The sequence below is a fragment of the Camelus bactrianus genome, chromosome 7 (genome assembly GCF_048773025.1).
Source record: "Camelus bactrianus isolate YW-2024 breed Bactrian camel chromosome 7, ASM4877302v1, whole genome shotgun sequence".
Classification (NCBI taxonomy): domain Eukaryota; kingdom Metazoa; phylum Chordata; class Mammalia; order Artiodactyla; family Camelidae; genus Camelus; species Camelus bactrianus.
The window spans coordinates 41,198,287-41,224,040 of NC_133545.1; the positions used below are offsets into that span (position 1 = coordinate 41,198,287).

The 25,754-nt window shown below is 46.6% G+C and overlaps 1 protein-coding gene across 2 annotated transcripts in view; it reads right to left on the reverse strand.

Moving 5' to 3' along the window:
- Positions 1-185: 185 nt before the first annotated feature.
- The window catches only part of WIPF3 (WAS/WASL interacting protein family member 3), a 70,722-nt gene continuing 45,153 nt past the window's right edge, over positions 186-25,754 (reverse strand). The window contains exons 1-8 of one of the 2 annotated variants that reach the window (XM_074367303.1): positions 23,941-24,096; positions 23,294-23,426; positions 21,136-21,267; positions 19,367-20,149; positions 16,331-16,480; positions 15,217-15,318; positions 5,263-5,339; positions 186-4,905 (exon numbers count right to left, since the gene is read on the reverse strand). In XM_074367303.1, the coding sequence (XP_074223404.1) occupies positions 4,882-4,905; positions 5,263-5,339; positions 15,217-15,318; positions 16,331-16,480; positions 19,367-20,149; positions 21,136-21,267; positions 23,294-23,426; positions 23,941-23,946 (1,407 nt within the window). In that variant the 5' untranslated portion in view covers positions 23,947-24,096 and the 3' untranslated portion in view covers positions 186-4,881. Of the gene's footprint in view, positions 4,906-5,262; positions 5,340-15,216; positions 15,319-16,330; positions 16,481-19,366; positions 20,150-21,135; positions 21,268-23,293; positions 23,427-23,940; positions 24,097-25,754 lie in introns of those variants that run through there. The other variant, XM_074367302.1, reaches the window with a different exon arrangement.

Genomic DNA, 25,754 nt, shown 5'->3' on the forward strand with positions numbered 1-25,754 from the left:
AAGTGTTGGTGAGGATGTGAAGAAATTGTAACCCTTGTGCACTGTTAGTGGGAATATAAAATGGTGCAGCTGATATGGAAATCAGTATAGAGATTCCTCAAAAAATTAAAAATAGAATTAGCATATATCCAGCAATTTTACTTCTGAGTATATACACAAAAGAATTGAAGGCAGAGTCTCCAAGAGATGTTTTCACACCCATGTTCATAGCAGCATTATTCACAATAGCCAAAAGGTAGAAGCAATCCAAGTATCCAACAATGAATGAATGGAAGAACAAAATGTAGTACACCCAAGCAATGGAATATTCTGCCCTAAAAAGGAAGGAAATTCTGACACATGCTACAACAGGGATGAACCTCAAGGACATTATGCTAAGGGAAACAAACCACTCTCAACAAGTCAAATATTACATGATTCCACTTTTACGGGGTACCAAGAGTAGTCGGTCTCATAGGGCTAGAAGGTAGAATGGTGGTTGCCGTGGGCTGGGGTAGAGGGGAACGGGGAGTTACTGTTTAAGCGTTATAGAGTTTAAGTTTTGCAAGATGGTAAGAGAGTTCTGGAGACTGACCACACGACATTGTGAAGGTACTTGAAACAATTGACCTGTACACTTAAAAATGGTTAAGATGGTAGATTTTATGTTATGTGTATTTTACCAAATTAAAAGAATCACAGATTGGTTGGTGCCATGGATGTCCAGGCATCTTCATTTTAAAGCCACAGCAGCTCCACTAGAGGAAAGGATGCCACTTAAGAAAAAAGCCAGCTCTCCCCACTCTTGTGGGGAGAAAGGCCAGCTTGCTTCCATGATTTTGTCTCCACGTGACAGGCAAAATGCAACTGAATGTTTTGTTCATGAAAATTGGACTTCATCACTGGCAACAAGTGAGCTATGTCAAGGTCAGAGTAGATGATGGTCCGTTTACATGGCAAGGAACAGTTGAATGTTTAAACTTTATTCTCAGCTCTATTTTTCATAAACAAATGCCTACAAAGCCCCAGGGTGACAGTGTATTCATTCCTTTACTAGGGCTGCCATAACAGAGGACCACAAACTGGGAGGCTTAAACAACAGAAATTTATTATCCTGCCATTCTGGAGGGTAGAAGTCCCAGATCAAGGTGTTGGCAGGATTGGTTCCTTCTCAGCTCTGGGAGGGAGTCTCTGTCCCATGCCTCTCACCTGGCATCTGGTGGTTTGCTGGCAATCTTCAGCTTTTCTTGGCTTGTAAGAGCATCACCCTGATCTCTCTCTTCATCTCCATACAGCATCCTCCTTGTGTATGTGTCTGTGTCCAAATTTCCCCTTTTTATAAGGACACCAGTCATAATGGACTAGGGGTCCACCCTCCTTCAGTAGGACCGCATCTCAACTTACATTTGCAACAACTCTATTCCCAAATAAGATTACTAAAGTATGAGGTTAGGACTTCAGCGTATGCATTTTTGGAGGACACAGTTCAATCCATAACAGAACAGGTACGTGAAGGATGGATGCCACAACCTCCTGGAGCATGGTCTGAGAATTTGGAAGTTGCTTCTGGAGTCTACAGCCTCCCGTCAAGTTGCTCCCCTCACCTCTAGGCACCACCTCTGCCACACGAAACCCCTTCAGGGGTGCCTAAAACCATGGCCGCTTCACCAGCCTCTTCAGTCAATGGCTTTAAAGTTCATCATTTACTTTGCTGGTTATCTTGGGCCATTGCTTTTCTTCTCCACTCAGATGGGCCGTTTTGGTCATCAAAGAGTTTATCTATGCCTCCACTCACAAGACAGCAGATAAAACAAGTCTGTCCTTAACTAATTCAGATGCAAAGTGTGAAGCAGCTAACTTTGAAATTAGTTTCTAGATGAGATTTATTTCAAGAGCATCTATGAATTTTAATGACTGCTCTCTCCTTCTTCCCCAGCAGCAGAGCTAGTGATCTGAGCAGCTCAGCCAACATCTGAATGGAGTGCCTGGGGTGCAGCCAGCGAGAGCTGTGCGTGTGACTGCACATGTAATAAGCAAACTGCTCGTACCCTGGAGTGTGCGTGTGTGTGCATGTGCGTGTGCGCTGATGCCTGGGCCTGTTGTGACCCAAGGGTTAAGGGCTTGCCCAGGTACTAGGAGAACAGAGGTTCAGACTCATGTTTCCCCTTAAGCCAACTTACGTATCAGGTAAACCTTCTCTCCCCCGTACCACGTTCTAAAGAGGGCACCTGAGGACAAGATAATGCAAGTGGAGATGATACTGCTCCATGCAGGAGCTTTTCGAGGGGGCGCTGCTAAGTTGAGGGGCGGTACTAAGTGCACTTTGGGTTGAAAGTTGTTCCATTCTCACACAGGTTAGTGGAATTTCTAAGCACTACTCTGCCCATTTCCTACTAATACAACTGAATAAATACAGTGTTATCTACTTTTTACAAAATGCTTTTGAGGACATTTTCCCCTTGGTTTACCCAAATACCCATTAGTTTAGTTAGCTACAAAAGCTAAGAGAACATTGTGTGGTTTAGTTAGCAATTTCAGCTCTGAAAAGAAAGTCCCCGTTTCTAACACAGGATGTTGAAGTGAGTGTTGGGTCCTGTGTAAATGCCCTGCGTCAGCCCTTCTAATGCTAAAAATGGTCGGCTTCGACGGGGGCTGGTGACCACTGATGGGCTTCACGAAGGAAGTGACTGGAAGCACTTCCACCTATTAAAGTTTATTAGGTACAAAGAAATGAATCTGCAGAGGGGAACATCCATAAATATAAAACACACGGGAAACGCTGGGGGTCACAGACAACACTGCCAGCCAGAATATGCGAGATGGTAGGGGCGCTGTGACTCAATGTCTTTACGTCCGAGTTTGTGGTCCAGGGGCTATGCCTTTGTCCTGCCGGAGGCCGGCACCGCGGGAGTTTAAGGGTGGGAATTCAGTGATGGGTCTGGAGGAGACACTTGATGCCAGGTTCCTGAGACTTCTCCCTAATTTCGATTTTTGGTTTCTGCTTGTTCCTTCCCTCTGTCCTGGAACAGTTTTATTTTTAATCTCCATCCCAGAGGTGCAGAACACGAATGTGTAAACACCTCATCGGGGCAGGCAGTCTGCACTGAAGGTGGAACTGTCTTGGTCTAGGGCCTTCTTAATCATGATAATTAAAACCCTTGTAATTATGTTGTACAACTGGGAGGTGGGTGGGAGAAATTGTTATAATAAAAAGATTCTGACCTTTCAGGAACCTTGCAGAACCCATAAAATAAATCAGCTATGCCCACAGCTGACGGCCTGCAAAAGCTTCTTTTCCATTGATTTAGCTGTCACAACTTCGCATGATTTGTTCCCCAGAGAAGGGAACTTGACCTTGCTCAGTGGCTTTTGTCTGGAACGAGAAAGCACGACAGTGATGGAGGATACCCTCTGAGTCGTGGCTCCAGACAACAGCTAGGTGGGTGCGGTCACCCTTGCCAAAACACGCCTCACGGTGTACCTTTCTCGGATGGCTGGGTCCGGGCATGACCTCCTTGAGGTGTGAGTGAGTGAGTGGGTTATTTCAGAGGAAACATTTTTCACTGCTCTTCCCACATCTCCCTCCTTGATTTCCTTTAATCGGCAGCTATTTTGGGCCTAGACCAGGAATTAGTCTGTTTCCTTCTATTTTCTCTCCTTCCTCTGTCACAGCTTCCCCTCCAAGGATGGGGAGCATCTGGGGTCAGGCAGCAAGCAAAAACCCATTTCCATTCCCTTGCCAGCTGGAGGAAAAGGGTGAGAGAGGTGTGGTCACAGGTCACATAGTCAAGGCTGGCTGAACTCAGACCTCTCCCAGCCAGAGCTGCCAGCCCAGGGCCTGGGGGAGTCTCAGACCAGTTAGGTTCTCTTCAGCTCAGGAGGGAGCTAGGTTTTGCCTGATGGGTGGATCCAGGTTTCCCAAGGGTGGGGGTGGGGCACGATATTTGAGGCGGATATTTCACAATACATTTCAGACTACACTTTTTCGTGTCCTATTTTCCATGAAAACCCTGCACTCAGGGGAAGAAAAAAAAAAAAAAAAAAAGACCTCTGAGATAGAATTAGTAATTTACTCTAACAACGACTTATGCAGGTTTCTAACCTGCAGGGAAAATACCGAAATTTCATACAGCTCACCTCACCCTGGCTGCCAGGATGGGGCTGGGGACTTGGAGGGACCAGAGGAAAGTCGCGGGGCACTGTAAACAGTAAGAACATTGGCTACTTGTAGGATCATTCGATACAAAAGGGGCCTTGGGGGCGGTGGCATGCGAGGGGCCGAGCCCACTCTCTCGCCTGTTTTGCGTTTTATTTACATTAGGCAACAAAAGAATCCCTGTCCTACAGGACTGAAGCGAGGTGGCATCTTGTTCACTGGAGGCTGTGTGGCACTGTCTGGGCGTGGGGACACACTACTCTCCGTGAGCTGCATCATTTATAAGGCATTATCTGGTTTGATTTTGCAGTTTGTGTGATGAGAATATAAAATCATGCCAAGAAGAAGCCGTTGTGGGTACCATGAGTTTGGGAAACTAAGGGATCTTCTAAGAACGGTTCAGAGTCTAGCAAGGGCCAGCCCGCACGCTATTTACACTCATGGAATGGAAACCGGGAGGCGGGGTCAGGGCTTTTATCTGTACTGACAGATGAATGCCAAGATGCATTTTAAAAAATGGAGAAACGATGTGTTTTCTTCTTAAATTACTCAAATTAAAGTCGACTATAATACTGATTTAAAGCCTGTGCAAACCACATATTTACAATAAATAAATGCTCTAGTCAGAGCCTCTATGTCAGCTGAATTACAGCTTGAGTATGGTGAGGTCACACGTTCTCCTGGGGATGTCCACCCTGCCACCCGGACCGCAGGTGGCTCACAGGACATTGGCTTCATCTGTCATCTCACCGGAGTGTCTTGAGAGAGAACTGTAGAAACACAACGTTACCAGATGAGGTCAGGAGGCTGTACACAAATGACCCACCCCGGTCTGGGCCCCGAAGCTTTCCCTCATGCATGCAAGGCTGCCAGGGTAGGACTGAATGCAAGTTTTGAAAGAAAAAAAGGGCCTTTAAAGATGAGACCCTGTTGTGTGCAGTGAGAGATGCCGCCTCCGGCCAGGTTAGAAAACAGTGTCTGAGCTGTCTTGTGTGAACGTGAGCTACCCCAGATGGCCGTCCCTGAGGAACACCTGACACTGTCAAGGGGAAGGCGCACCCTCAGTATCTCTGGGTCCCTGAGGAGGATTCCCGGGTTTACACTCAGAGCCCCGAGGGATGTGTTACCTGAGCATTTCTGCCTTTGATGTCATCGGAGCTCTGCCCAGCCGCCTCGGCGTGGAGCCAGGGACCAGGTGTACGGCCTGAAAGACACAGGAACCATCTCACCGTCTGCTGGCCCAGGGGCCGGCTGTGTCTTCACGGAGAAACTCTGGCTACCTGGCTCGTAGGGCTTCAGCAAAGGAACCAAGGGTAACGTGAGCCCGTCAACCTGAAACCCTCAGGCTCCTGGCCCTAGACTGGGTGTTTCCACCCACTGCTTCTGTGTCACAGACCGTGGATACAGAGGTGTCCCATCCACTGTGTTAGGAGGAGAACAAGTGATTAAGGCCTGGCATCTCAATGCAGGTGAGAGCTTCAGAGCTCCGGACACACCGCCATCTCCAGACTCTCCCGTGTGAGTCAGAAAAGGAGTAAAAGATAAGTACCTGCTGACAGAGCTCAGGCTCTGATCCCTGAGGACTCAGCTCATTCTCCAAAACACATTGTGTCTAAATATTACACAAGTTACATATGAATATACTCTCATAATTAAGAATCAAAGAATACAGAACAGACAATAAGAGAAAAAAACCTAACATGCTTCCTCTCTGCCTGCCTGTCTCTCTAATCCCAATTCTCTATCCCAGAGTCACCTTTGCTAAAAGTTTGGTGTTTATCCCTCCAGGTTTATTTCACTTTTTGGCATTTACTTACATGGATGTGTATATGTGCAGATACATGATTTAATTGGTCTAGGCAAGTTTTAAATCCCATTCCCAGGTGTTCACGAACTTTCCCTGTGAGTCAGGTGGTCTGAATGGTGTCTCTGTGGTTCTTTCTCTGCTGCATTTGGCACAAGACTTTTCTGTTTGCTTTTGTCACAGACTAGGAGTTAAATAACCATGTCCCAAAGCCCTCCGAACAATTCAGGCTGCTGTGCTACTTACAGAGCAATGGGAAAAGCAGAAACATTCATCACAGATTATTTATGATACTGAAAAGCTGGTGATAACCTGTATTCAACAACAGTGATTACGAAATCCACGGTTTATTACCAAATGATGGAGCACCACGCAGCCAACTGAATGTCTACAAAGGCTCAAATAATGTGGGATGATATTTGAAGTGCAGGAGAAAAAAATCAGGCTAGAAATTGTCTAAATAGCAAGACCTCATCTATTTAAAAAAATCCATTAAAAATGAAATTATATACTGGATGGGGGAGGGTATAGCTCAGTGGTAGAGCTGCTGTTTAACATGCACAAAGTCCTGGGTTCAATCCCCAATACTTCCATAAATAAATAAACAAACAAACAAACAAACAAAAAAATAAAAAATAAACCTAATTATCCCCCAAATTAAAAAAAAATTAAAATAATGTAAATAATAAACTGAGTTGATTCCTTTTGGATTTACTGTTTTTAAAAATCTCATAAATCCTTTTCAAGCTTTCTGCAGTGAGTATATAAGTCATCTTAAGAATCTGTTACGGTAAGATATAGTTTTTTAAGTGACATATCACATAGAAGGGTCTCTACAACTTACAAAACATTAATCCAATGAGCACTGTAATGTTCATTAAAATACTTTTTAAATGAATGAGTGCATTTGTTCTAGGATAAAGATATTTTTGGGCAAATAACATAGGGATTGCTAGATTTTTAGCCAGATTTATAACCAAGTAAAAAATAAAGAGACACTGATATACAGCCCCTGACCTAATTCCATGTGGCAGTATGGCCTTGGAACTACTGTTCTTAGATTTACGAAACTCCAGTCTACTACAGAAAAGCCTGCTTCCAGGCCAGGATTTCTTAATTTGACTCTATTGACATCTGGGGCTAGATAGTTCTTTGTTGCGGGGAGCTGCCTGTATTCTGTGGGCTGTTTGACAGCGTCCCTGGTCTCTCCCAACTACGTGCCAGTAGCACATGCCCCTGACCATTTGCATCAACAGCAGAAATGTCTCCAGATGGTGCCAGATGTCCCTGGTGGTGGTGGGAGGAAGGGGGCAAAATCCCCGCCTTGGAGAACCACTGGGCAATCAGTGGTAAGCAGTGCCCACTATTTTTCATAAATATGACTGGAAATAACAGCAGAGCTACTGGAGAATCAACTTCATCAAAACAGAAAGGAAAACTTCGCCTCTTGTGAAAGAAATTTCACTGCTGTCACAGGGGGGTGGCCGGGAGTTGACAGGGTTACTTAGGGGACTTTCAATCCAAATATCCTTGAGGGGTTTTCCCTTATGAGATGCCACTACAATCTCTTAGAATTCAACAAGGACAGCCCTTCTGCTTGGGCTGTTTTCCCACAGAAGAGTATTTCATAGTCATTAAAACAAACTTTGCAAACTTTGGGTGCCCCAACCTGTGCTAAGAAGGACTTTCTCCACCTCTGCCCAGTCACATGTGGCTACTGCACACAGAGCAGCCCAAGGGACTGCTGCTGCCACCTCCTGGTGAACGGATGGGGCCGCGTCCTCGTTACCAACGTGGCTGTGCTGGCTACAGAGCAGCCCAGATGGGAGAGACTTCTCTAAACCCTGAGGCTTAAAGATGAAAGTCTGTGGGCTGAAGGAGCAGAGGGTTGAGGGCCATGCTGGCTGCCAACTTTATGTTTCACCATTTGTAAACCAAGCCAGCCTTGTACCTTTTCCCAGACACATTGAGATATTTTTATGTCAAAAAAAAAAAAAAAATCCATTCTGTAGCCAACCAACAAGAGGCTAAATACCGCAGGGCCTGGAAAACGTCCAGAAAGGATTTACAAACTTGGCTGGGCATCAAAGCTGGGTCTCTCTGAGAGCCTCCCACAACTCCTGCCAGCCTCAGAGGGCAGTTCCTGGGGCTGGGATAGAAGGTGGGCTCCTAGGAGAAGCAGATTAACCCTCAGCTCAGGGCCAACTCGGTCTCTCTAAGGTGCAGTCCACGTGGCATTAGGCGGAGAGTAGCAGGTGTGGTGCAGGGGACGTCGGACGTTCCTGGATGGAGACATGGAACAGAGAACCTCACCTCGAGCCTGGCTTTGCCACCAGCTGTGCCCGGGGGCAGATCACTCTACCTCTGCCTCGGTTCCTTCAGCTCCACACCAAGGAGCGGGGCTGCAAGCCCTCATCGGGCCTTCCCTGTCCTCACACGGGAAGCCTTACAGTCTCCAATTAAAGGAAATGCCAGGTTTCACCGGAAATGATCATTCAAGTATCTGCCAGATTTAAGCCTTCGAGATCGCCTGTCCAGCCTCTCTCCTTCCTCACTGTCACTGCTGTAGCTGATGCTGGTCTGAGGGACGCGTGGCCTCCCCCTCGACTACCCCCAGCTTGTGGAGAACGTACAGGGTCCCCTGTGTGCCCCGGGGCCTTGCTTCCCTCCACAAGGCTGGGCTAATCACAGTCTCTCTCCCAGTAATCTGGAATTTTGATATTAGTTTTAACGATCATTAAAAGTAATACATATCCATCATAGAACACTTGGACAAAATAGTGACACATCAGGAAAATAAAAATAAAATAAAAATCACCCAGCATTTCACCATTGAGTGTGTATTTCTAGCTTCTTCTCTCTTCTTTTTTTTATCCACTTCTCTGTCTCCAGATAAATTCACGAAATCATTTCTTTTTAAAGTTAAATGTAGGTTTTATTTAATGTACGTTCAATATGCTGGTTTTTTGGGTTTGGTTTTGTTTCTACTTCTCCAGGTAGTGTAGCATTTTCCCCATGTCAGTAAATATTCAACAGCGCTCTTTTAATAGATACCTGATTTCCAGCCCGTGGTTCTGCCCTAATTTATTTAACCCTATTATTGAAGATTTGTGCTGTTTTCACGTTTCCTCTGTAAATGCTTTAGCAATTTGTGGATATTCTTATTTATTAATTCAACAAGTGTTTATTGAGTGTCTGTGTGCCTGGCCCCATGCTGGGAGCTGCAGATGGACCAGTGAGTAAAAATGCACGCAGTCCCTGCCCTCCAGGGCCCTGCACTGCACTGAAGGAGACAGGTAAATAAACAGCGTGTCAGGAGGTGATATCTGCTTTGAAGAAAACGGTACGGCTGAAGAGAAGACAAGTGACAGGACAGGAAGGGCGGCTATTTTATCCGGAGCCATCACCAGGGAAGACCATAAGGAGGGGTGTGGTCAAGGGCAATGACCAGGCGTGGCTAAGATAAGCTCGCCAGCAGAGGTCCTTACTGCCCAACTGCCCTCTGCAAAGGCAGAAGCAGTCTGGCACTGGCACTGTTTTCTGATTCTCTCGGTCTTGGGACATCTAACTCTTTGATTTTATAACGTGAACCACCCAGTACTGTTAAAGTTACTGCAGTGCTTGGTGGAGAAGTTTCTCTGCTAATAGAAATAACGGTAGCTAGTTTTGCTATAAGGGTAAATGACTCTATTTTAAAAAAGGAGTTGGGCCACAATGAGATACCACTTCACATCCATCAAGATGGCTACAAACAAAACACCAAAACCAGAAAATACCAAGAGTTGGCAACGATGTGGAGAAACTGGAACACCTGTGTGATGTTGGAAGGAATGGAAAATGGAAAACAGTATAGCAGTTCCTCAAAAAATTAAAAAAGGAATTATCATATCATCCAGCAATTCCACTTCTGGGTATATACATAAAAGAATTGAAAGCAGGGTCTCAAAGAGTTACTGGTTCACTCCCATACATAGCAGCATTGTTCACAGCAGCCAAAAGATGGAAGCCACCCAAGTGTCTACTGATGGAAGAATAGATAAACAAAACATGGTAAAAAAAAATTTACAATGGAATATTATTTGGCCTTAGAAAGGCAGGAAATTTTGACATACGCTGTAGCATGAATGAACCTTGAGAACATCATTATGCTAAGTGAAATAAGTCAGTCTCAAAAAGTCAAATATTGCATGGTTCTACTTATATGAGGGACCAGGAGCAGTCAAACCCACAAAGCTACAGGGCCAGAAAGTAGAAAGGTGGTTGCCAGGGGCTGAGGGGAGGGGAGAATACGGAGTTGCTCAGTGGGTCCAGAGTTTCAGTTTTACAAGGTGAAAAGTTCTGGAAATTGGTTGCACGGCAATGTGAATGCATTTAACACTATTGGACTGTACACTTAAAAATCGTTAAGATGGTAAATTTCATGTTATGTACTTTTTAGCCACTATTAAAAGTAAAAAAAAAAAAAAGAGTTGGGATGAAAACAGTCAAATTTCTAATCAGCCACCTTCCCACTAAGCTGACCATGATGAGGATGGTTTTGCTGGGAACACCAGACTGAAACATTATGTCTGGGTGTCTGTCTCTCCTCCTGTCTGTCCTTCACCAAATTGTGAATTTCTCAAGGGTGTGTCAGGGGGATCATTTATCTAAATCTCCAGCAGCTAAGGGCCTCAATAAATATCTGTCGATATGATGATGACTTCACCTTTCTACCATCATTATGTTAATAAATATTTGTGGGCATTTTCCCCCAAAGTTTCCTAGTGACAGAATTTTTTCACTTTCTTTTTATTGTGGTAAAATACATATAACATAAAATTTACCATTAATGACATTTAGTACTTTCACTTTGTTGTGCAACCATCCCTACTATCTAGTTCCAAAACATTTTCATCACCCCAAAAGGAAACTGGTACCCATTAGCAGTCACTCCCCATTCTCCATACTCCCTGCCCTCGGCAACTGCTAAATCTACTTTCTATGTCTTTGAATTTGCCTATTTGGGATATTCCATATGAATGGAATCCTACAATATGTGGCTTTTATGTCTGGCTTCTTTCACTTAGCATGTTTTCAAGGTTCATCCATGTCGGAGCACGGACCACTACTTCAGTCCTTTTTATTGCCCAGTAATATTCTATCGCAAAGCTACTCCACATTTTGTCCATCCATTCCCCAGTTGATGGGTATTCGGATTGTTTCTAGCTTTCAGCTATTGGGAATAGTGCTGCTATGAATATTTGTCTATAAGCTCTTGTTTGAACACCTGTTTTCATTTCTTTTGGGGATATACCCAGGAGTGGAATTGCTGGGTCAGATGGTGATTCTGTTTAACTTACTAATGTCTTTTAAAAACATTTAAAAATTGGACAAAATCATCTACCAAAGAACGAGGCTCTCACTTGCTAAGTGGAGACAGTGAAGATGGCACCGGGATGAGCTAAGCCTTAGGGTATCCGTGTGCTGTTTGTGCATCGGGAGAACAGAGAGAAAGCAAGCAGGCTGGAGGAGACAGAGCCCCAGAACCGCTACAAAAGAGCGTGAAAACACATCATCTGACAGAACCAACGCTATCTCCCCGACCATGAAGAACTCGAATCGTGGGTTACCAGGTCAACGAAGGAAATACAAGAGGAAAACCGTACGAAGAAACGCAGTCAGACAGGCATGGCCTGTATCATACATACTCACACTCACACAGTTAACAAGGTTCTCCGCCACGGCTCACAAGGGTGGCAGGAACCCGCTCGCTGAGCTGTGCTAGGAGGCTCCTGAAGCATTTTGTGTCTGCCAACGCCACATCAATCGAAAATTGCATCTTCTTTTTGAAATGGCAAATGACCTTTCTAGTCTGTAGGATGTCAGTTCGTTAACAGCTCATTGATTTTTTTTGGTTTTAACTGTTCCATCCTGATCATTACGGGATTACTTATTTTGGCGTGGACACTGATTTGAACATCTCTCTGAAAGAAGAGACACCCAGCACAGACTGCCACCTGTGCCCTCCGGGTGAGCTGTGGGGGATGTAGCTTTTATTCTACTCTCAGGATGAGACTAGGCACCATGGGCTCAAAATGCAGCTGACTTTAGACTAGAATGTACTGAGTTTGAAGGTTGAAGGACTCCACAGCACAATACTGAGAAAGGCTGGATAATAATGATCTTTAAAATTCTGTTTTTTGGGGGTGGTTTAGGGCAGAGAGGTCAGCAAAATACAGCCAGCAGATCATATCCAGCCAGCACCTGCTTTCACAAATAAAGTTTTACTGGAAGACAGCCATGCCCATTTGCTTACATATTGTCTATGGCTGTTTTCATGTCAAAGTAGCAGAGCTGAGTAGTCATGACAGAGGCCAAATGGCCCACAGAACGTCAAAGGTGTCCTTTCTGGCCCCTTAAAGAAAACATTTGCTGACCCCTGGTTTAGGATAGGGCTCCAAACTAATGACCCACAAATCTAGTTCCATTCCTGACTGTACCCCTCAGCCTCAGACCTGTATACTCCTCGCTTGACCTGCCCCAGGTCACCTCCCCCTTGCAGCTCTCCACCCAACTCAACTTGGCCTGACTGATAATCTTGCCTCCTCCTGAAACCAGCTCCCTTCCCGCTTTTTCTTCTTGGAGCCACATCATCCATCCAGGCCCAGGCAGACACTCAGCAGTCCTTGGCCCCTCCATTTCCCCCATTCCTCCCAAGGTCTGCATCCCCAAACCCCGGCCACCCTCACCCGCATCCATCCTCCCTCCCATGGACTGTGATCAAGGCCACAGCTTTCCTGACTGTGGTCTCTACCTCCTCTGATCAAGCTACCGGTCATCTGACTCAACGGAGATCTCATCACATCCCTTCTCAGAGTTCACCGTGGCCGCGTGGAAGCAGCACTGGCTCTGGCCGAGAAATACCTGGATTTGAAATTCCTGGCTCTGCCTCTAACTTGCTGTGAGGCTTCAGGCAAGTCACTTGGCCTCTCTGGACCTCCTTTTCCCTATGTGTAAACTTCCTCCATTAAGGACTTATGGTAAGGTCTGCAGAGTGCCCGGAACCATGCCAGGCACATCTGCGGGGTCCACAATAGGGTCACTTACTGTGCTGGCAGTGGTTAGTATTTTACTGACCGTTCTTCTCTGCTTATAGGTTCAAGTTCCAACGTCTTCAAAGGGAGAAGACATCTTTCATGTTAGGAGGAAACACACCTCCTTGTCCTCTTCTTTTCGTGCATAGGCACCTCCCATAGGGTAACACACCGAGGCTCTCTCTGCCCTCTTTTTCCAGAAAGGTGAAGAGAAGGGACCAGCCATGTGCAGCCTGGCCCCTTCTAGGTCCTCTCTTTGAAATCTGACTGCCCATTTATGCAGGAATATCCTGTCCTGCCCTCCTGGGCACGCGGAAAGCTCTCTGAGGCCGGCTCTGTGGCTGCCAGGAGGCCAGCCGCAGACCCCTCATCTGTAAGTCCCCTTGCCTGGGGGAGGCACAAGCCTCATGCTAGGGTGCAGTATTAGGGAGTCGGCTGTTATCTAAGCTGTCCTCCAATAAACACACTTAGATCTTCATCCGTGTGACTCTTGTAAACATTCCACATGATGGGGAAAGAAATGTTATTTATTGACACTGCCCCTCAAGGCCTAACATCTCTGGCAGCCTGTGCCGTCCTATCCAGGCAGCCTGCGCCCTTACACACCACGTGGGACTTGCTCGTAGGTCCTAAATGCCCCAAACACTATCGTGCCTCTCTCCTGGGTGCATGCAGTGCTCAGCCTGGAATGTCTTTCCACCTATGTGGAAATGTTACCTCTCTCTATGCCTTCAGGTCCCTAGCCTCCACCTCCACCCTCACACCTGCCGTGGTGCCCTCTGCACTTTAAACAATCAGTCATTAGGACTCTCCATCGTGAAGAGATTAATTTCTCCCACTTCTATCTCAGGAATGTGCATGGTCACAGCTCGATGGTAGGGACCTTGTTTCTTATACCTCATAGTCTCTGGTGCCAGCATGGTGCCTGGAGCAAGGTGGACAGTTCACACCCATCTGCTGAGCTTGGACTGAGCAAGAACAGGAGCCAGACCCAGCACCTGTCTCCTCCACCACCATATCTTGTCATAGTTTATTTAAACCCCAGATGGGACAATTTCCCTCTGTCCATCTTTATTCTCCTCCCCTCTCCCTTTCTCTTCCAGCAGAGAAAGATCTGCCCAGGCTGACCCCGAGAGGACCTTGGACCTGAGCAGAGAGCAGACTGGCACTCCTTGGTCTGCCCTGCAGGAAGCTGAACCCTGGGGAAGGGACTTTGCCAAGGCACCACTGCAAGGAGAGGGTCAGAAAGCTGGGTTCCTGGTCTTGGGCTAACCCTGGACACTGACGATTTTCCATGCTGCTCCACAGATGTCTGCGGTTGGGGGCCTTACTCACGTTGTGGGGTGGCAAACACATTGGACCCTCACCCCATGTTGTAGGCTCTGCCTCCCTCTTACCAGCTTCTGCCAGTTGGATTGAATCAGCACTGGACAAGAATTACATTAATTAGTAGGCAGCGGTCAACACCTACCATGCTTTTCTTTGCTTCCTGAGTTCCTAGAGTATTTGACTCCTTGCCCTTTTGGCCACGAAGGGCAGGCCGCCAGTCTTCCTCGTCCACTCTCAGGGCTGGACAGGTCAGCCAAGTGAAGGTGTCTCTTGGAGCCTGGCCTCCCAATGAAATCAGAAGGAGGAAGGCGCTCCCTGGGCTGAGATTTTCAGCTTTGGATGGATATTGGAATCACCTGGCAGCTTTCAAAAACACTGACATCTAGGTCCCACCCTGGATATTCTGATTTAGTTGATCGAGGTGCAGCCTGGCCTTCGGAGTTTTAAAAGCTCTCTAGGTCACGCTAATGCGTAGCCAGGGTACGAACCGTTGACCTAAGGGCACTCTCTGTTTCACAGTCTGTCAGGGTTTTGAACTGGGGGTTTGGGTTCTTCCCCAACTATTAATGCAAAGTTCCTGGATCCATTTTGCTGTCGTCTTGGGTATTTAGCTCCCTAGTCAAAAGCCCCAGTGTTGGGGAGGGGCCAGTGGTAAATTTAGGCGTCCACATCCCATGCCAAATAATTGAACCTGGTGTTCAGTAAGAAGCCTCTAAATGAACCCTTGGGGATTAGGACTAATAAATGTTCTGAAACTTCCAAAAGTATGAACAGCACTGCCTCCTTGTAGTAGTACACTGAAATCCTGGGGTCATCCCTTACACAGCCTGTGGCCAGTCAGGGAAAACCAGGAGTCTTATCAGGGCGGTACTCACTTCTGGGGATCTTGCTGGGGTAAATCTTCTGGCATGGTTTATACTCGTCCGGAGGAGGAAAGTCTTCCATAGAATGGAACGTGAATTTAGACTCAAAGTCATCTGCACACATGGGAAATGGCAAAATTACTCTGGTTACTATGATGACCCAAGTGTTGACAACTTCCAGAAGCACACAGATTTGCCCGCCCCGTGCAAGGTTTTAACGGCAGGGCTATCCCCCCTAAGACATCCGTTCACCTCTCAGATTGTATTGTTTAGCTGGGATATAGCGAATCAGGAAAAGTGAAATCAACAGACTCTCCCCATCCTCTACTCCAACTTACTTCAAGCTTCTACAGGGAGCAGAAGCACCACAGGCCTCTCCAGGGTCCAAAGTCAGAGGTGGGGAACCTGACAGCAACAAGGGACTGGCAAAGTCCTGTGGCCTGAAGCCCCTGCTGTGCTCCTGGGGAGGACTATGCTGGGGAGGGGTGGGCAGGACAGGAGTCCTCAGCCTGGCTGGTAGGAAGGAGAGAGAACAGCCTGCACCCAGCTGGGGACCTGGGCTTCCCAAAGCAAATGGGTTCTGCCCTGGGTGCCTGATGGCAAGAGGAGAGGGGTCTTGTGGCCCTTTCATGCTTGGAGGCCCTTCTTTGTGATCTAGGCTTTGTGTCTGACAGTAGCTCAGCCCACAAAGGGACCCAAAGATTTTTAGTCACATCTGACCCAGATGACTTTCTCTCCTATTGCAGGGTTTTTGTCCTAATTGTCCCCCTGCTGGCAGGCCTTCCATCCATCCTCTCACCTTGTCCAAATCAGTCTATCTTTCTGGCTGATGCCTGATTTCTCCAAGGAGACAGACAGACAGTCAAACACGCACACAGGTCAAATGTTGGTTATCTTCTCTCTTTCTACTATCAATCAGAAGGTTGGAGAGTGGGTTTTCCCTCTTGAAAGCCTCAAGAAAAATCCTCTTTAACACAACCTGTAGGTTGTTCTGTGCTAGAGTGAGCCCCCTGATTTTAAGCACAGACTCTGAAATGACAGCACTGTGGGCTGGGCGACTCCCCCCAGGCCAGAGGAAACCACTCCTCACTGACAGCCAGCACGGCAGATGGTGGGCCCCGCTTACCCATGATATGCAGGCTTCCATTCCGCAGCTGACCTCCGGGCTGCTGGGTCGGGGTCCAGGCTGGGGCCTGCTGGCTCCTGCTTGAAAGCTCCGTGGTGGGTGACCTGGCAGGGGGTGCCGGGGGTGGGTTTAGCTTTCCCCCACTGGTCCCTGAAAGAAGAGGACGGCTTATTAGATATAGGATGGCAGATGCTCTAACTTCCTGCAAGAGGTGAGATACTGAGCTCTTTGGATGTAACACGATAGGTGATAAAAAGCCTCTCAAGCCACCCTGCCTGTGACTGACTCCCAGTTCTCCTGCTGGAATAATAACACAACTTCTTTGTGCCTCAGTTCTCTCATCTATAAAACGGGAATAATAATAATATACATACCTCTTAGGTTTGTTGAGGGGGTTAAAAGAGTTGATTAAAGTCCAGAGGCATGTGGTAAGGGTTCAGTAAATGTTAGCTGTTGTGATTGTATTCACGATGATGACAGCCTAAGACAGGGGAACCACTGCAGAGTCTAAGCAGGTGAGGCTCAGAGGGAGGCCGGATGAACAAGCTGTCTGGGGCTCTGAGCCTGGCCCCGTGTTTCTGTTCACACTGGTTCCCCTGCATTGCAGACCCTCGTTTCTCCTTCCAGTCAATCTATATCCTACCTGCCCACCAGGACCCAACTCAAATCCCACCTACTCATCAAACCTTTCCTGACAACCCCTGTGGGACCCTCACTCTCCTTTGCCAAGACTGTTCTTTATGGCTCATCTGGCAATTAATAACCCCACTGTCTTGGCACATCAACACAGGTTGCTCCGCTCTTGAAGGGATGACAACTGCACCATTATTATCTGTTCCAAGACGTTCACAATGACAACCTCCTCCTCTTCCCCACGCTTGGCCTGAAGCAGAAATTATCCTCATATTGCTCATGGAAAATTAAGTTTCATGTCCAAAGATACAGCGAGAGAGGCCAGACTTGCATCCATTCCTGGCCTCGGGTTTGCTGCTCTGGAGCTGGTGATGGCTCCCGGCTCAACAGCTGTTCTCCTCCATGGCTGGCTGCTGTCAGAGCACCTGCCCTGCAGCTCCCACCCTCTTCCCTCCCCCTCCCCAGTCCCCACCCTCCCCCTTGCTGGTCTTTCTTTCCTCTGTACTGGGGTCCACTAGGATTTACCTGCTCCCACAAGTGGACTAAATAAAGCGGCTATGGGGCTGCTGACCCTTGTTCTGGGTGAAAAGCTGCCCCTCCACATGGTTAGGGAGAAGGAAGGGAAATCATGCCGAGACCTAGCTACCTGCAAAGCACTTCAGGCACATTTTCTCATTTAATATGCATAACAATCCTATGTGAGATGTGTTATTATTGCTATTTCCATTTGTCAAACTAAAAAAAAAGCAAGGTTCAAGAGCATTAAAAAAATGGCATGAAGTTACACAGGCGTGGATGAGAAGGCTGGACTTGAACTCAGATCTCTCTGAATGTAAAGCATAGTTTGTTTTTTTTCCCACCATGCCTTAAATATTTAAGAATCACAAGTGTCAGATGGGGCTCCCCAGTACCAGTGTTGGATCTTATGATAAGTGATTAGTCAGCTGGAAAGAGAATGATTAAAACCTTATTTCCTGTAACCAAAAGCCTTAAAAATATTTTTGCTTTTTGTATCAGGAATTCCCTTTCAGGAACCCATCTTTAAAAAAAAAATCCAAAATGTGACTACAATTGCTATAAAAGTATTTATTTCCTGTGATATTATTTATAATAACAAAAAATGGAATCAACCTAAATCTCTAACACTAGTATATATTAATTATCTTATTAACATGCTCATAGGTATATTTTAATGATATGACAAATATCAGATTATATCGGAATTGTTTTTAATATTAAATAAAAACAACAGAAAATAGTACATAAAAAATAGTGTTAACCATGGATAAATGTGGATATATTCAGGAAAAAAAGACAGGAAACACAGTTTCTGTTTCTGGGTGATGTTATTATGGGTGATTTCAATTTTTTCCTGTTTTTTCTACAATGAGCTTGTATCATTCTTAATTTAAAGATACACATTTAAGAAACTTCCTGCATCAAAAGATTTTCTGAAAAACCGAGGAATATGTGTGTGTATGTATAACTGTGGCTGTTTGTTGGAGGGTATGTGTGGGTGTTTTTGAGTGTGTTTGCATGTGTGGATGAGTATGTGTGTGTACATGGGTGTGTGTGGATGTGTAGTGTGTCCTTTAGAAGGACACAGAAGGTGATAGAAGCCTTACCACTTCATGGAAATCACAGCCATGGGGCATATATATTCAATCATAATCATCTCTGCTGGATACATGATTCTTTTCAATGTTTGGCTGAAAATATGGACCCTCAATTTTTTTGAGTCAGCTGGAAAACTTGCCAAAAATAAGGCTAAGGGCTAATCTAATCTACTGAGGCCACTCAAGATTCTGGCCAGAAGCCAGACTGTAATTAAGTCAGGCAAAAATCAAACAGGAGAGCTGGTTCTGGAAACAACTGCACCCTCAGCCACCTCCACCCTGGGAGTAGATTTGGAGTCTGAATGGTGATAGTAAAAACGAATGACCCTTCTCTAGATCTCACTGTTTCAACAAAGTAAAAACGAATGATCCTTCTCTAGATCTCACTGTTCCAACAAATGCATTTTCGGGGAACTATTGCTATTACCATTTCACAGACAAGAAGGAAGCACAGAGAGGCTACGTGGTTGCCCAGGGTCACACAGCTAGTAATGGTGATCAAGGCCAGAATCCCTGTAATGTGGTCTGTGTGATCTTCAACAAGTCTTCCAGGCTCACTCTCTTGATTTCCTGTCTCTAACATGAATACCTCCAGTATGAAGCCCATACAACAAGTTTTTATTGTGCTCCACAGGGGCACTGAACAGGTCTGTTCTAAGACAAAGTCCCAAGATTTAAAACATCCCCGGTTGTTCCCAAATGGCCCACAGAAGCACCTCCATAGTTGCTGCCAACAGTCAACTCATCCTCTGACACAGCACCCCAAAACCAGAACTGTAGTACTTACCGGCGCCTCTGCCTGGCCTTTTCTTCTGCAGGAACGTCTGAGATCCCGGAGGGGCAGGTGGCACCTGCACGCTGGGCTTCGGTGGCTGGGCCTGGAAGCTGGGGGATTTGGGGGGCAGCGGGGGTGGGGTTTCACTGCTGTTAGCGCCTGGCAAAGGGGGTGCAGGCAAAGAGGACCTGGGGATGCACGAGGCGTAAAGGGGGGGTGGGGGTGGCGGGGGCGGCGGGGCTGGAGGCTCCTGAACATCTTGGGCAGGGCTGGCAGCATCGGCTTGGAGTCCCGGATACCCACAAGGTGGGAGGAGAGGGAGCGGGGGTGGGATGGGCGGTAGATGCAAAGGCGCTAGCTGAGGTTTCACTGCCTTGTCACTGGGAACCAGGGCAGGGGGCGGCGGGGGTGGAGTTGGCGGAGTTGGCGGAGGTGGCGGAGGTGGCGGAGGCGGAGGGGGAGGTGTGCAGGGCAAAGCGGGTGCAACCACCAGGGATGGAACCACTGAGGGGCTCCCTTTCGCTGGTGGGCCAGGTGGGGACACCAGCGGGGCTTTGATGGGGGAGGACGGGGGCAGGGGTGGGGGTAAGGGCGGGGGCGGGGGCGGTGGGGGCGGGGTGGGAGGAGGCGGGGCGGGCATGCTGGGGCGAGGGGGGACTGTCCTGGCAGCGCCATGAGCCTCCGAGGCATTGCCTAGCCTGGGAGATGCGGGGGCGTTGAGTGGGCTGCTTATAGCTTTGGTGGGAAGCCGGGGAGAAGGCGCTCGGGAACCAGGGCCCTGCCCTATCTTGCCACCTGGAAGCGAAACAAGTTCTGAGTTAGCTCAGCGGGTAGAAGTAGGAGAAACCCAAGGGAGTGGGTGGTGATGACGGTCGCTGTCCAGCATGGTGTCAGTGAACTGCATGGTAGACACTCTTCCCGCATGTCCACTGCAGGCCTCAGGTGCAGCAGCTGTCACCCAAGACGGCCAGCTGGACCAGCCCCAAGTTTCCTGCCAGCATAAACGCGCTGTCCTCCTCTGAGACAAGACCAGCTCAAGTGATCAGATTGTCTGCTGTGTGGCACCAGCCTTCCTGTTCCATTCCACCTCTACCCTGTTCTGCCAAGGATTCCAGTCTCCCAGCCCTGGGCACAGGACTGTCCTCTCTGCTGGAACCCTGCCACCACAATGAAAACAAGCCTGAACAGTCTGCTAGATACTGAGAGACCAGATGGATCAGTCAGGCCAGCTGTCCCAGCGGAAGCACCAGAGATACAAGAAATGTAACATTAGCAAAGCCACCTACCCTATGGGTAGATGCTAGAGGGGGCCCAGCTGGGGCCACCCTAACCGCCAACCCATAGAGCTGTAAGCTAAATAAATGGTTTATTTAGAGTCCCTAACATGTAGGGTTTGTTACACAGCAATACTGAACGGATATGATGATGGAGAATCATGACCACTCACCATTGCCAGTGAGTCTGCAGTGATGTCACTAAGATCATCTACTGTGACTGACATGAGCCACCATCACACCACTGCTAGACACTCTACACTATGGTAACTCATTCTTCAATGATTACAGTAGGATGATTTAAACAGGACGAAGATTTCAAAGATCCCTTAAAAACAATTCTGTGTCTTGGAAACTTCCGGTGCTTAGGCTTCCAAATACAAGATCTCCTACTACCTGACTGTCACTCTAAACATGTCACCTTAATGGCAGGTGAGGATTGCCCCATTGGTTCCACAAGGTAAGGAGACAGGGGTCAGAAGGTAGCCAGCCTGAACCCTTCCTTACCTGCTGCATCCCTCTGGCCTGCTGGGCGTAACACCGGAAAGCCACCAGCAAACAGATCTCCCAGGGTTGGGGGTGTGCTCCCGCCTCGGGAGTTTGCAGGACCTCCTCCTTCTTTGTTGGTTCCTTTAGAATCTTTAAAGAGAAGAGGCAAGTATGTGAGTAGAGCTGAGCCTCCAACTCTCACCCTGGCTGTGGTCTAACACTGCCCATGGCTGTCTTCCCCTTCTCCTGCCTCCAGGGTTACCCTTCTCCTCGGTGTCTTTCTCAAGCACTTCTGCCTTGATGCCCTGTAAATTCATATCTAGGCCTGTCTGTCCCCCTCTTCAGGCCACCAAAGAACCATCAGTAGTGACCGCTCTGAAAAGGGATCAAAAGCAAGGCATCCCTGCACTGCCATTTAGTAGATGCCAAAGGGGGAACTGGCAGGACCCTTCAAGTTAGAAAACCCGAACACTGGAGGTATAGAGCTTGCCTTGTTTTCAGCTTGACTCTTGTGGGAGGACTAGACCAAGAAAATCCCCCGATTTGATGCAGGCAGTAATTTTAACCTCTTGTCCACGAAGCCTGGCCCGGAACTTGTAAGCAGGAAGCAAAGGTCTGCAGTGATTTCTGCTTTGGCGTTTTCCTTCTTTGTCTCCCCAGCTCCCACTCCCCGAGCCCTGCGCTCTTCCCTGCCCCCTTTTTTTCCCTATGGAGGAGAGAGCTCGTGAGCCCTTGAGAAGAGATGTCACTAATTCTAGAAGTCACTCACTTCCAGATGTGTGTGATTACCAACTGCATAAAATGAGAAGACATTCAGCTTACAAGAATTCCTGGCAGAAAATTTTCATAGCCTGAAGCTAATATGCACAGAGAAATCATGGCGCAATGCCCCCTGGTGGATGAATGTGGCCAGATTATTCCAAGTATTAACAGTACACATTACCTCTTCACTGGAATGATAAGCAAGTGTGTGGTCCAATAAAATGGATTTATCTGTTAACTGGGCTTAACTAATTAGATAGTGGGTCTAGCCAGAAACTAATTTTTATTGTAATCAATATTGAAAATATTTCTTAAAATAATTTGTCTACCCTTACATATTAACGTATATAATTACAGATACTCGATACAATTAATTTTAGGACTATTTTTGAGAATTACCATTATGCATGATTGCAAAATATATGGAAACATAATACCTTACACTGAAAAATAGTTCTGCATATATTTTTTAAACCTTCAACAATCTTGACCCAAAAAAAGCAGGCAGGTATTATTATCCCCCCCATTTTGCAGATGAGCAAACTGAAGCTCAGGGAGGTTTCCTGATTTGTCTGGTAGCAGGATCAGAACTCAACATGGGTCATCTGACCCAAGCACAAGGCTCCTTTTGAATCATCATACTCTAGAAGACATAGAAGCCTATAGTCATATGATCCTGTGAGACTTTAATTATTCTCTCATTGAGTTTGAAGACTATGTTGACACAGGGCAAGTGATCTTTAAATGTTGCCACACAATGGATAAACACAATGTGGTACTTTCATCCAATGAATTACTATTCAACAATAAAAAGAAGGAAAGTACTGATACATTGCTACAACATGGATGAGCTGTAAAAATATTATGTGAAGAGAAAGGAGCCAATCACAAAAGGCCACATATCGTATGATTCTATTTATATGAAATGTCCAGAATAGGCAAATCCATAGAGACAGAAAGTAGATTTAGTAGACTGGGGGACAGAGGGAGTAGGGAGGGAATATTGATGGGTATGGGGTTTCCTTTTGGGGCGATGGAAATATTCTAGAAATAGACAGGTGATGGTTGCAATCACATTGTGAATGTATAAATGCCACTGAATTGGACACTTTAAAATGGTTAAAATGGTGAATTTTATATGTGTATTTTACCATAATTAAAAGTTATCTTATAAAGTTTCTTTTTAAGCATTTGAAAAGAGATGGTAGATATGCTAGAAACCATCTGCAGCCCTGGAAGGGTAGCTCTGATTCTCTTGCCCACGTGGACTGTACGTTGAGCAGGTCTCAGATGGCCTGATGTGTGTCCTGGGTAACAACTGTGGCCCCTGCCCTAAACAAGCCTGGGGTGACTGGCTGAGCCTCAGGCGGCCTGCCTTTGGCTCTCAGCAGGCGTGGCCCAGAGGCTCACTTACTCTCGATCTGTGGGGCACTGCGGTCATTGATCTGCGTGACTTTTCGTAGGCGAGTTCCTTGCTGGATATCAGCCAACAGTGCACTCCGACCTTTCGGATCTGCCTTTCTCAAGCTGGAAGTATCTGTACTTATCTGTAAGGGATTAAGAGGGATTCGATCATAATCGCACATAACGTTCATAGATAAGCCATACGTCTTATCGGCAGTAAGTTTCTCCTCCTGTAGTTTACTGCCTTCCCTATTTGCCCTACCCTGCCCATCTCTCCAGCAGCTACCTATGGGTCTTGGGTCTCGAGGGGGACTTACCTCTTATCCTGTGTACATCCCTGTCCCTGGGAACCTAGAAAGGACTCTTTCCTGTGCTCTAACTCCCATAAGTCTTAAGGAGCCCTAATGCATAGCCCCTCTTCCTCCTTCTAGGTAAGCCCCACCCACTTACCTGGGCTTCTGCCTGTGTGTTCCTGACCCTTGCTCCCAGGTTCTGAATAATCACCCTGCCTGGTAACCCCAGGTCCTCTCCTGGACCAAATCCAGAAAGAAAGATGTCCAGGGGATTGCAATGAAGGTTTGGTGACTGCCTTCTACTCTGTGCCTGGGTGCATTCCGTGAATCCTCACAAAACCTTGAGAGTTTCCAGTGAGTTTACCTTCATTTTACAGATGACAAAACAGACTATGAAGTCTCTGTTGAAGGTTACAGGGCTAGGTTCAAATCCAGATCTGCTGAATTCCAAAGGCCGCCTGCTTTTTACTCTGCACCACAGCAGCGATCAAGGGCAGGGTCCTACGGTTAGGATAAGCGCTCTGTAGACTGCTGAAACGCTTCGTAATATATATATTCATGAGAATAACCTTTGTTCATCTCTGCAAGTAGCACTGAGGGCCAACTGTTTCACTTCCATTATAGCTTATGTTGACATGGCAGGGTCTCCAGGGGCTGCCAGAACCTGAGAGCACCAGAAAGAACATACACCGGCTGGTGGCAAATAAGGAAAGGGTGAGGTTGCACTGGGAGTCACAGCCAGGAGGATCCTCTGCAGTTAGGACGACCTGAGAGCTGGTTAAACATTTCTCAAAGCAAAGAATACTTTTTAAGCACCTGCTGTACAGGGAATACCATGTGTCTTTGGTTTTCAGCTTAAACATCACCATTTCAGAGGTCTTTTCTGACCCCCAGTCTGAATAAAGCCACCCAGGGTTCTCTCCCAGGGCACCATATTCCTTTTCTTCTGTAAGTTTTTATCACTGTGTATAAACTTATATTTATCTTTCCTCCTGGAAAATTTCCAATTTTGGTTATGAGTTGAAGGTTCACCACCTCTGCAGGACTCCCTATCAGGAAAAAGGTCTTGTTTGTTTTGTTCACCAGTGTATCTCCGGAGAGTAAAACCTGGCCCCAGTTAGGCTCAAAAACTAGGCTCAAGAACTGGATGAAAGAATGAGTGGATGAATGAGTGAATGAATGAACTAGATTCAGGATGCATAATACACTGGGCAGGCTGCAAGGAAGGTAGCAGACCTTAGATGGTCCTTGAAGCCCTTGCTATAGCTATTTTCTCCATACAGCTATTTGTCAGAAAATGACAAGTCAGCTTTGCCAACTAGACAGTTAGAGACTCTCCAGTGTCACAGACTCGAAACATAGGCAATTGTGGTTTTAGCTAAAATGTGCCAAGTCCGCATTTTCACCCTCCAGTTCTACCGCGCTGGTTGGCGATGTATCTTACACAGGCTTTGAAGGGCACAAGCTTCAAAGTCACTTTCTTGTTGCCTGGAAACATGCTTTCTGACCCTTTGAAAGGGGCTCATGGATGATGGTCAATAATAGAGCTATGAGCAAGGGCCTCAATCCTAATGATACACATTTTTTTTTAAAGAATGCATGTGTGAATTGCAGAGTACAGCAGGGTATTTCCCCACACATGATTTTAGAAATCTCTCTATATACATCATTAATACCAATAAATCATTTTAAACTGCAAAGTTTTCAGATTTTTAAATCTGACCAAGAGAGCATGAAAATTTCTGTAAACATCTGGTATTATAATCTCAGGCATGTATTATGGTCAAGCATTAGGGGGAGAAAGCACTTCAGAATTTTCTTCTTAGTTACAAGATAAACAATACAGTGAACTGCATTCTGTTTAAAGCAGCTGGAACAATGGTCAAACCCTATTTTAACAATCCCTGGGTAGAGGTGGGGGTGGGAGGTGGGAATCATCTCAGCTACTTCAGACTCGATTTTTAAATCTATTACGAAAATGCATCCCCTGCTCCCTGACCTGGCCCATCCCAAGCTTTTTAGGTGAGGGCTATGAGGAACGTTGCATGTCCTTGGAATAATGATTTTAATTTGAGTACCTACAGCACAAGCCTCAATACATTCTTGACAGTTCCACAAGGCAGACTTGTTGATAAACGTCTTTCAAATCAGTACGAGGATGTAGTGAGTCAGTCACAT